The sequence below is a fragment of the Falco naumanni genome, chromosome 8, assembly GCF_017639655.2.
Source record: "Falco naumanni isolate bFalNau1 chromosome 8, bFalNau1.pat, whole genome shotgun sequence".
NCBI lineage: Eukaryota > Metazoa > Chordata > Aves > Falconiformes > Falconidae > Falco > Falco naumanni.
This window is the reverse complement of record NC_054061.1, coordinates 46,578,794-46,591,008: the sequence shown is the minus strand read 5'-3', so window position 1 is coordinate 46,591,008 and position 12,215 is coordinate 46,578,794. Positions and strand designations below refer to the sequence as shown.

At 38.1% G+C, this 12,215-nt stretch overlaps 1 protein-coding gene across 6 annotated transcripts in view; it reads left to right on the top strand.

The window, feature by feature from the left end:
- The window catches only part of LNPK (lunapark, ER junction formation factor), a 55,255-nt gene that overhangs the window by 29,453 nt on the left and 13,587 nt on the right, over nucleotides 1–12,215 (top strand). For all 6 annotated transcript variants that reach the window (XR_005829322.1, XR_005829323.1, XM_040603576.1 and 3 more), the window contains exons 10-12: nucleotides 4,062–4,167; nucleotides 4,849–4,919; nucleotides 6,191–6,352. Coding sequence is in view for 4 of the 6 variants with exons in the window: in XM_040603576.1 (XP_040459510.1) it covers nucleotides 4,062–4,167; nucleotides 4,849–4,919; nucleotides 6,191–6,352 (339 nt within the window). In the remaining 2 variants the exon portion in view is untranslated. The remainder of the gene's footprint in view (nucleotides 1–4,061; nucleotides 4,168–4,848; nucleotides 4,920–6,190; nucleotides 6,353–12,215) is intronic.

Below are 12,215 nucleotides of genomic sequence, written 5' to 3'. Positions count from 1 at the left end.
CCTTGTTTTCTTTGTTAGTAGTTGTTTACCTGTATTATGAAACTGCTAAATTTGTTTTTATCCCTGAAGTGAACTGTATAGGCAAATTATCAGTAAGTTTTGATTATCTTGAGGTATTAGAAATAAGCTCCTTGCACCAGGAAACTGGTCATTTGGTTACAAACAATGTTTACTGAAACCTGCTTACTGAAAATTCTTTAATGAATTTAAAATCACACGCTCCTCCTTGTTTAAGAAGCTGGCTATATAATATAATACTAGCTATATGATAGTTTTAATCCTAGGGGAAGATTCAGGCATATTGATTTAGCTGGATGAAATTCAGCCTTTACTGCAGAAATGGTTTAGAGGAAGAAGGAAAAGAATTAATGGACTTCCATGAAAGGACAGTTGCCAAGCCTGTTAATTAAAATATTCAATGTAGTTTTCATGATAATGCTTTCTAGGCATTTTTTTTCTACTGGTAACTGGTATTTTGACCAGTTATATTATTTTGTCATAGATAGCAATGGAAGCCACTGCAATTGTCATTTAATGTGGAAGCCCTGTTTTCTGTTGAATTTCACCAAACTTTCCAGGCATATAAAATCTCAGTCATGTAGCTGTAGTGAAAAGTATGTGAATTCAATATCTGTAAGATAATATCATTGCATCTAAGTTTGTGCATGGCTTGCAACAAATATGAATAACCTTAATTATCTCTACTTTGGAGAAGATTAATAATTCATTTTCATTATACTATATTTTGTAGAGTAGAATCAATTTAACGTGTATTACCACAGAGCTCCCATATGTTTGAAAATTAATAACCAGCAGGTACTTGAGGGTTTGCCAAGCTTTGCAGAAATGACCAGTCTTTCTACAATGATTGCTTTTGATGTTTATATTAATTACTGGTGTCCATAACAGCATGAGAACTAAGATGGTTGGTTGGAGTTATTAGTAGGCAGGTAATTAAAGGTGTTCTTGGAGTGTGTTGCAATGTTTCATTCTGGGTAAATACTTAATTTTTACCTTGTTTATTGACTTCTGGAAACTTTTCATGTATCTGTGATACACAGATCAAGGAAATTTTGTTTTTGAATATGGGGGCTAATGTATGTTTCAGTCTTGACCATGTATTCACAAAATTATTCTATAGAGTTTTAATTTTATTGCAGATTATATCTTGAGATATTGACGTCACATCTGTGTTGGACTTGTCCATTCATTTTTTTAACGGAAGTATTGGGTCTTTCATAATTCTCGTGAAGTTTTAGGAAGTGCATTTTGCCTGAACTCTTCTTTGGACAGCTTTTTTGGAGTCTATAAATCAAAGCATTAGGTCCCATTTATGTTGCACTGAATTTGTTCTGCCTTGCTGCTGTGAGGGTTTTCTCAGTCTGGGTTTCCTGCTTGTTGACAGAATACGTAGTAACTTGGGAATGCATTCACTGATTGAGATCTGAATTAAATTCTCTTGTTTGTGAAAATGAGGGTTATTTTAAAAAACATTTGTGTTGAGTGTTAGTGTTTTGTGCTTATTGAAGAGTTGTAAATTGCAGTATTTTCTGATCAAATTTTATTGTGCTTGTAAAGATTAGGACAATCTGTTTAGGTCAGTTATTCAGTATTGATGAGAGTTGTTACAAAAGGCTGTGCTGATAGAAGTATTGCAAGCTTACTGGCAAGATTAGTCTCATTCTGTGTACAACTTAGAGAGGACGTTGCTGAGAATCTTTGGTTCCTACAATGTTTTTGACACTTGCTACAGAGGGTGGAGGTTAGCTGTACATGGCATTCAGCTTGAGGTTTAGTACAGCGTAGCACATTCTGCTAAAAGTTACTTTCTCCTTTGTTGCTCGGGTCTGTGAAGATTGAAAGGTAGAAGGCTTGAGATGGTAACTCCTAGTAGTTACACTTACTGCTGTATTTGAACTTAAAGCCCATCTTTGATCTGTTTATCAAATAGTACCACTTGCAGTGTTGTCTTTGCCTGTGTCTAGTCTACTGAAAAGGTACATGTTACCTTTGGTGTGTATGTTTATGAAAGAGTATTGGTTGTGTTGGAAGCTATCACTGCATGTCCTGGTGCTGTCCCCAGCTAAGGAGCTGCAGGAAAGCTAAACTTGTCTTCTGAGAAGCTTGAAGTGTGCTGCTTTTTCCATGGTATCTTTCAATTAAATTCCTTCTGAATGAATTCAGCTTGCTAACAAACTCTACTCTCTTGGTAGTGCTTTTATCTAGATATTCTAAAAAATTATTTTTGCATTTCAGACAGTGGCGTTAGTTTGCCTTACCCTTTAGTGTCCTCCTTGCTTATTGGGCATTATGGGGGATTCTGTGAAACACATTTTCCCAAGGAAAATACTGGAAGCATACAGCAAATTAAAGGCTGTATCTGTGGTCACTAAAAGCCAGTCTTTTAAGCCATGCCTTCTATATAGCTGTTTTTACTGGGTATGGTGAAAATAACTATAGCAGGGGTCCTCAAACTACGGCCTGCGGGCTGGATACGGCCCCCCCAGGGTCCTCAATCCGGCCCCTGGTGTTTACAGACCCCCCCCCCCCCCCGCCCCCGGGTATTGGGGGGGGAAACCAAGCAGCCGCAGATGGCTGCCTACCACTGCATCTGTGTGCCGTCCCCCTGTCTAAAAAGTTTGAGGACCCCTGAGCTATAGAATAGAACTCTTTCCTGAGAAAACATTGGTCACTGTTTTGCACCTTGAGAATTTTACTTCTACAAATTAAATATACTCAGTTCTTGCATGGTTTCAGATTACCATATGCTCATCTCTGTATGAAACCTGCTAATACTAGTTGAATTTTTTCTGTCTAACCTTCTTAACTTGAGCTTGAATAGGAGTTTGCATGATTACAAGTAATTTTGTTGGGTTAAACAGTGTCTTATCTGTCACATTTCATAATCTTGTTTTCAGGTGGCTTGACCATTTTGTCCCAGTTCTAGAGTTCTGAGAGGACTGGTTCATTGTCCTACTCAGATGTCATTTTCTGTGACCCCCACTCCTGCCCAAGTGCTCACTTAATTATCTTGTGTTCAAGACTATCTATCTGCTATCTGTTTGAAAGTACCGTAACTTAATACCTCTTGCACTTGTGTAAAATGTGTCTTGGCAAGAAGTTTCAGATGCTTAGTTAGTTGAGTGGTCATATCTGAATGATTCAGGCTTAGTTTCTTAGCAAGTTATTTTGCTCGTTATGCCCAGCATCTTCTGTTTTAAGGCTGGAAAGGAGGGTAGACATAAGAACTCAGAGCCACATAAATGGAAATGGGCAGCTTGCAGTGGTCTTGTACAATAGACCAGATGTCTGTCCACAAAGTTTTAAAACAAGTTTGTGCCAATGGTCTACTCTTAACTGCCATGTGTGAACAGAGGTGAAAAAGGTAGTACTAACTGTTGCTGTTACCTGTTCTCAGTGGATGTTCTTGATGGTAGTTTGTTAAACGCATGGGATGAAAAATTGTATCTTAATAATGGCTTTCTGGCTTCTTTGACTAAACATAAATCTGAAAGTATCGAACTTTCCATTATACGTGGGATTACCAAAATGCCAAATGGCTAGGCAGGCCTAATGTGTAGACTGAATGCACACTGAGGGAATGATGATACAGTAACTACACAGGAATCAGTGGGTGCTTCTTTGGTGACATCTTTAGTTCTACTGTTGTAATTGATTTTACAAGATTTATTGGTGTAGACTTGGTGTTGAATATGCAGAGTTGAGAGTATACGAAGAAAACTCAAATAAGGAATTTTTCTTTGCTTAAAAAGCATCTGTTTGTAAGTAATTATTAAATACTAATGCCTTAAGTTCTTTAGAAATTATAAATCTAATTACATATTCAAGGTGTGAAAGTAGAGTGATTTAATAAATGTATAAACTAAAGGAGCAGAAGAGGACCTTTCTACTATTGTGAGTTTAAAAATCTCACAGCTTTCCCAGTGGACTAAGTAATATATCCATGTGTATTAAGTGCAGTTATTATTATAATAGCATGCACAGGGAAATACCATATTACATACATTAATACAGTTGAAATTAAATTTGTGTCGTCTTAGGTCTTCATCCTCCAGGCCCTCCTTTAGCAAGGCCTATTCTTCCGCGAGAAAGAGGAGTTGTGGACAGAGTTATTGAATATTTGGTTGGTGATGGTCCTCAGAACAGGTAAAATGTTGTTGAGGAGACGCCCAAGCACTTAAGAAACAGGAAACTTCTTAACATTGTTTTTTTAAGCCAGCTGTGTCAAGGTCAAAAGAATTTGTCCAAAATTTTCCTAATGAACTGGCCTTTATCAGTGCTCCACTTGAAGTCTTTTTGTAGGAAAAATGGTAACATTTTGGCAAAATTAGTATCTGCTTTAGATGATATTATAATGTGACACAAAAATCTGTGCTTGAGTGGGTGAATTATATTTTGAACTAAAAAAAATATATTTATCTTAGCAATTCATCTTTATTACCATTATAAATGCTTTCAGATTGCTTTCAGAACTGTCTAAACGTATCAGGGTTTCCATGTTAACCATGGTCACTTTTCACATTGACTGTATTCTAATGAAATAGAAACTTAATTTGGATGTTATTTTCTGACAATGCTGATATTAAAAATATGTTGAACTTTGACATTTAAATTGTAGCTAAGAATATGTCACTGTGCTTAAACCAACTTTAAAAACTATTGTTTAACGTACAGGTTTAGTTTGCTTTAAAGTATCATAATTTCACTGTGGAAATTGTTTTAAGAATAAATATCTAAGCTATTGGTCAATATCTAAGGTAAAATGCATCTCATTCAGTGTGTTATTATGTAGAGGTATGTAATTATATATTACTTCATATTTTCTAGGTATGCCCTTATATGTCAGCAATGTTTTTCTCACAATGGTATGGCTTTGAAGGAGGAGTTTGAATACATAGGTAAGAACTAATCTGTGGTAGACTCTTATTAGTTGGCTTATGTTTTATAACTAACATGCATCATACTTCATTTTGGTTGCAGTTAAGTACTTAACAGACACTGTGAAATGCCACTTTATATGGGAACAATTTTATCGTAACTTATTACTCTGTATCTTAAGATTTGCTTCAAGACTTAGAGAAATACTTTATTGCAACCTTCGGGCCAAGGATTTTATGTGTAGAAAACTATTCAGTAGAAATAAGCCTCCTCCAGTACATCCCTGAGAATTGCTACTGGCTATGAATGGTTCTCAGAAGGGTTTTATACTGAGAAACTATCTGACATTAAAGTGTGCCTCTCTTACCGGAACTTAAACAAAATTTTGCTTTGGCAAGAAGATCTTCGGGAGGTATTGGAAAAGGAGTGGGAACAAGCCCTAGGGGGCTATATGTGAATTTATGGCTGACAGTAACTTAAGACAGACACAGCTCTTTATTGAACACAGATGTTTTATTTTGCCTCCTTTCTACCACAAGTGTAAGCTTGACGCTTAAGAAATGAGGGAATCTTGGATAAATCTTTCTTTCTTTTGGTTTTGCTTAATTTTCAGTGAGTATACAGCATTGTAAGAATAAGCTGAATGTTTCCTGTGGAACCGAAGATATATAGTCTCTATGTCATCTTAGCTCAAGTTCGCAGTTCAACTATGCAAGAAATTGCTGTTTCCCCTTTTGTCTTGATGGGGCTAAATATGCATTTAACTATTAAGTGGTGTCCAGTACATCTCCAGAACAAAACTACCTTTTCTTACTTAAGCGCCACTGGAGCAGAATGCTACTCAAAAAGCAGAGTGAGACATACCTTGCAGAATCCATAGCATCTCCTTACTCAAAAGAGTGAGGAAAGTGGCATCTGTAGGGGGGGAAAAAAACCCCTAATAATCTGCCAGCTTAATTATTTTCTAGGAAAGAATAGAAGAACACTGTGGCAACATCTGGAGGTGTTGAGTTGTGTTTTGTTCATTGTGGTCAAATCTTTCACAGTGGTGGGCAGTACTCATAAGTGCAGCAGAGCTGCAAGCAAACAGGTTTTTAAGGAGCAAATGTATACTGAAGTTAAAAATGGAGCTATATGGAACAGCTTGCATAATTCGATAGAAGTACTCTCAGGTACAGAGTCACTTATTTATCTGTTTTTAGTATTTTGGACAGTCAGAATGTAGTGTAGGAATAAAGATGAAATGTGACATTAATTAGAGAGGCTACTTATTAAGTGTGCTTTTGTATAGCATTTAGGTGTGCCTACTGCTTTTTCCTGAATCCTGCAAGAAAAACTAGACCTCAGGCTCCACGACTTCCAGACTTCAGTTTTGAAAAAAAGCAATCTACAGAACTGCCATCTGAAGCTCAGCCTAGAGAGAGAAAGCCCCAGGAGACTCAACAGACAGAAGGTATGTGCTAACCTCGTGAAGTCTGCTCTTTTTTAATGTGTAATGAAATCCCCCCCATCATGTAGTGTTCTATTGGACAAGGTTTTTTATAAGAGTAAGAACAACTGAAGAACTCAAAACACTGCAACAAGCTTCAAAGTGAGGTGGTTGATGCCCCAAGCCTGTCAATGTTTAGGAGGTATGTGGATGATGCCATTAACATGCTTTAATTTTTGGTTAGCTCTGAACTGGTCAGGCAGTTGGACTGTAGTTATCATTGGTTCCTTCCAACTGTGAAAGTCTAGTCAATTCTAACTTCATAGTGGGTGTAGTTAATATTACTTCAGTTGTTCTTGTCCCTGCTTCTAGTGTAGTTGATACTATTGTCTTCTGTCCTGTACCCTAAAATTTCTTCATATTAGGCCATGTCTCATGCAAATGATGGCATGACTAAACCTTTCATGGTAATGTTACTGATAACTATTTCTGTAATGTACTTTTCTATCTGTTTAAGAAGGGAGTATGTTCCAAAGTGGTTAAATTTCACTGTGTTCAGCAGGTCATTTGATTGAGGTGTGTTGGAATTTTTGCCTTTGTTCCTTTTGCTGTTTTCCTCAGGGCAGGAAAATCTAGTAAAACTGCCTTGTTTAATTTCAGGGAGTTCAAAGACAAATTGTCAATTTTAATTTAACATAGTTTCTTTTGAGACATTTTATAGTCTGCAGATACAGTAGGCATCTGGTGTACAGCCAACAGGAAGATGCAGCGTTTTAAAAACCTCCAGAAATTGTAATTTCGAAGCAGAGAATCTCCAGTTAGATATGCTATTGAGTACTTAATGGGACTATGTTAGTTTAAGCAGGGATCATGGGGGAAAACTATTGAGTAGTGCACAGCCTCGAGCTTCAGGCTAGAAACATGTCAGCTGTGGGAAACTGTCAGTGTGTAACACAGAGAATGTTTCAGCTTGATTATCTTTAACAGGGAGAACAACATGGTATTGGCCTTTACTTACTGGTGTGAGATTGGTAGGGAGGTCGTATCTGACTGTAGCCATCTGTGGGTGGGGTCTGGTGCCTGTGCATTATAGGGAAAACTTAGCTGGTTTATTTTAATGTGCTATAGGGAGCCCTTACTTTGTTAAAACTATTATTATTAACATGAAAGAAAGACTGAAATCGGATGCATGAGCTTAAGATGATGGAAATGTCATCTTTGCCCTCAAATGATCTGATCATCCTTTTGCAGAGTGGAGGGTAGGTTAGTAGCTTCTTGGCTACTTTTAAAGTTAGAAGGTTCTTAAAGGGAGGGGTTGCTGCGGTCTTCAAAACTGCTTTTTTTCCTCTCTGTGAATCAAAGGGGGAAGCCCTTAAACATGGATATTCAGCTCTGGGGAGGTGTGTGCTTCAAGGGCTGCTGAGTATTATCTGTAACTGCAGTTTCTTAGAGGTTTTGGGAGAGGAGGGTGCTAATTAAGCTGGTATTATCATTGAAGGAAGTGTTTATTGAACTATGCCTTTAATGGGTCTGAGCTGCTGAGTCAGTTTATAGATGTTGTAAAAAATGTAAAACCTTAAGAATTAGTGTAAGATTTTTGTTAGGCACTTAAGATGTAGGAGTGAAAATTCGTTAGGCACTTAAGATGTAGGAATGAAAAATAACTTACTTTCTTGAAAGCACAATTTTACCAAGTATTTAATGATAAAAATAGGATTATTTTATAGCAGAAAATGTGATTTTACCAATTCATTTTTAACAGTGAAAATTACTTGGTTTTGGTTGGTGTGGTCTGTTACTAATGTGCTGCTTTATTTAAAAACAACAAAGGAAACAACTGTGGGGTTCATTCCCCAGTTACCTCTTCCTGCTAGGAAGAGCAGGTGAAATTTTTCAGAAGGGGCATAAGAAATGTCATAGCAAGAATATAGAGAATATATTCACTTACAGATGTAGACAAATACTAACATCAGGAAACCAACTTCATCACAATGTTGACAACACATTCAGCTCTTACCTGTAACTCATTTAAACCATAGCTGTATAGCTCAAAGAAACTGCAAGCTAATGTGATACAGAAGTGCTATAAATATTTTTTTACCAGTCAGCTACTTTTACTAATGAGTAGAGCATGAAGCTGAATCTTTTTCAAGTTGTGTGCTCATGCAGTGACAAGCATGTTACATGCAACTCCTGTGGATAAGAGATCTGAAGAGTGGTTATGGGGAGTGCTGTTGGCACTGAACCTTGAATTTTTTTAATCCTCTGGAAATACAGAGTCATCAACTGTCAATCTGATGCAAATTACAGGCACAAATGTTCCCTGTTCAGCAGAGCAACTTGGGAAATTGTAGTACCAGAATGAAGCAATATACTTCAGTTCTTTTATTACCTTTTTCTTAAGTGGCTCAATCTTGAATATTTTTCATCAAAGGGTGGTCAGTTCTCCTGTGTACTTCTGTTAAAAGTATTAATGTTTGATTCATATTAAAAAAGCTGACAAGAACCACTCTTAACCTCTTGATTAATTTTGCCTTGCCTATATTGGGTACAGTTATGCTGTTTTTTTTATTCAGGTTTAGCATTTAGGAATGTTTTGAAGGTTGAAACAAAATTAGATTGCTTCATTGTCTTGTGGTAGATATCTGCTGCTGATGTTTGGAGGTCTTTATTAGATGTCTTTGAACATAAGATTTCACCACGGTGGTCAGCACTTCATGGAAACAGCTTTCTGTGTTGTCTCCAGAATTTAATGGAATTCCTTGTCCATCTTGTTGAGATATTTTATGATGATTTAATGCTTTGTCACTCTTAAGGATTCTTGGAATACAGCAACTGCTACTGTGTTTGAAAGGACTTTCCTTTAAAAGGCAGATGGAGAAACTTGGTTTGTTCAACAGAAAGGTTCACAGTAATGCTGTCCTTGAGAAATAATGGTGCTTCAAGCATGTACTTATTTAATGAGTCCTACCAAAAGTAGAGCTTGGCTTTGGGCAAATGTTATAGATGGCACAGAAACTTTATCTAGGAACAAAACCGGCTGAGGACAGAGGACTGAAATAAGCCTGAGTATTTGCTCTTGTCAGAATGGTCTGAGTTTAGTTTAGTGGTTGTTTGTGGTGGTGTGTTTTTTTTTTTTTTAAATGGGACTAGAGGCATTTTCTATTTCAGAGATTTGGCTTGCCTTTTTGCTAAATATGCTTTGTTTTCATAGGACAGCATGAACCTGCTATATTTTCCGTAAGCCATTGTTTCTTTTCAAAGATGTGAGTTTCTGCCTGCTGTGCTCTTACCTTAGTGCAGCTAGTATGCCTAGAATTCAATGCTTTCTCAAGCAAGACATGGGTCAAGTCGCCTTGAGTTTAATGACTTTGGAAGCATGTTCTTCTGGTTTAAAAATGTATTATGTTCCAGTCTATCACAGTTCAGTTTAGCTGAACAACATAGCTTCTGTTTTTGGTAGGATGTAAAGGGTAGGGGGGATCAAATGCTATTGTTGGGTGGCTTTTTCAAAGGCTTCATAATAGCCATGAACACAGACTACTGTGAAGCATGTGTTCCTTAAAGATGTTTCAGACAGGTGGCATTGTATGAAAGTCTGCCCTGATGGGGAGCTGCAGTAGTAATGAAAAGTTGGCCCAAAGGTCTTGAAAGTACAAGCAGCTATATTTTAGTGCAGTTATTTTATACCATTTCTTGTGAATTGCTGTGTAAGACATATATCTTCTACTTAAAACATAATGCTGCATCACTTAATTTTCACTGGTTATGCAGTGAAATATTCTCTGGAGCAAGAGGGGTAGCTGACTACTTACAATGTGATGTACATATGCTTTTTAAGTACTAAGCAGGAGTGTTGGGGGTGGGGTGGGTGGGGAAGGAATTGCCGTAGCCAGGAGCAGGTTTAAAGTTGAATTGATACAGCTCTTAAATTTACCTCAGGCCAGCGTAGGGCTGTGTGCTGTTGAGATCATGTATGAGTAGCTACATTCTTCAGTTAAATCATGGATTAAATATTAATCATCAAGGACACTAATTTTCTTCTGTTATCTCTAAGTTTATGGTCAGGAACTTCCTCTTGTTAGCTGCTGCTCTTACAATGACTTAAATCATGTAATATTGAGATCAAGTTGACTTTAGGCAAGCTTTCTGTTAATCTGTGTATTTAAAATGGAATCACTGGATATGCTTAACAAAGGTTGGTCATGCTTATAGTTGGAATTAGTAGCACCGCTTACTGTGATTGCCCTGACTACTCATTTAAAAGACCTACTCTTCACTTCCTTAAAACTTCGTCAAACTTAATTATTAGACCAAAATTTTCTATGTAAGCTTGATTTAACTGTATGTTCTGGAGTGTTTCAGGAGTTTCACGAAGTTTGGTCAAGAAAAAGGTGAAAGGAAAAAATCATACTAGTACCTGACAGTTTTTTGTTAGAGAAGCAGTGCCTCATACCTATTAGTAGAATATAAAAATGAAACTAGCATCCTTCTCCTGTGCATTTGGATGTAGACAGTTAGGACATGCACTCAGTCTGGTTTTTTCCTTTTCATTAGAAGCTTCTGTTTGCTTCTGCTAGTGGCTCATTGTCCCTGGGGCTGTCCTCAAACACACTGTAGATGCTCAGCATCCTTCTGATCAGACTGAATGAATAGTCTCTTCACCTTGATCAGACTGAGAACGGGTCACTTCTGAGTGCTGATCATCATTCAGTTGAGGACTGCAGGACTGAAATTCTGCAGCTAAGTAATGGCTGGGCTGTGCTACAAATGATTTGAGAGGGCATGGAGTTTTCTTCTTTACATGCTGTACTTTTCTTTGACTTGAGCCTGAACAGCAGCTGTAATGAAGGAATGTAACTCAAGTGTGGAGGGTTTGTAGCAGGAAAAGGCACAAACTTATTCATAGAATTTGAGGCTGAAGAAAAACCACAGACAAGACAGAAAGAAAATTGACAGTTCGGAGATAAAGATTGAGCACAGGCTGGGATGGGATCAAGATGGAAATTTAAAAGTAGGAAGGGAGAGTGGGATAGTCTGGAAAGAAACCGGGAACTTTATTTGCTTGGACAGAAACAGGAGGATTGACAGTCTGACAGATGACTCCAGAGAAATTTTGGAACAGGAAGCCAGGGCAGGTGTTGAGCAGCCCATGATTGAGAAAGTAGGAAAGAAAGCTGAATCAGGAGGTAGGTCAGCTGCAAACTTGATAAGATGGAAGATCAAGTCAGGAAGAAATGGAAAAGCTGGGTTGCACTGAGCAGTGTGGAGTAGAGCCTGGTACAAGCTAGATGGAGCTGTGTAGGGGAAGAAGGGTCTCGAGTGCTTGGTGACAGATAGCAGTTGTATCAGGTCAGCTGGACCAAGGGTGTGTGCAGATGCTACTCTTCTCAGTTGTGACCTGAGAAGCCAGAGCAATGATTCTAAAACTCTCAGCCTTGCTTGAATTCTGTGAGTATCAGCCTGAAGCAGCCTGACTACGTTCAGACACCGAACATGTTTTGGTAAATATGAACAAGTGGTGGTCCTCAGGGGTTGGTATTGCCACTGATGCTGTTCAAAATCTTTGGCATCAAGGACAGTGGGATTGAGTGCATCCTCAGCAGGTTTGCCAATGACACCAAGCTGTACGTTGCAGTTGACATGCTGGAGGGAAGGGATTGCCATCCGGAATGACCTTGACAGGCTTGAGGCAGAGAGGCCCATGCAAACCTCATGAAGTTCAACAAGATCCATGTGCAAGGTTCTGCATGTGAGTCAGGGCAATCCCAAGCACAAATACGGGCTGGGCAGAGAATGGGTTGAGAGCAGTGCTGAGGAGAGAGCGACTTGGGAGTGTTGGTGGAAGAGAAGCTCAACATGGCCTGGCAATGTGTGTTTGTAGCCC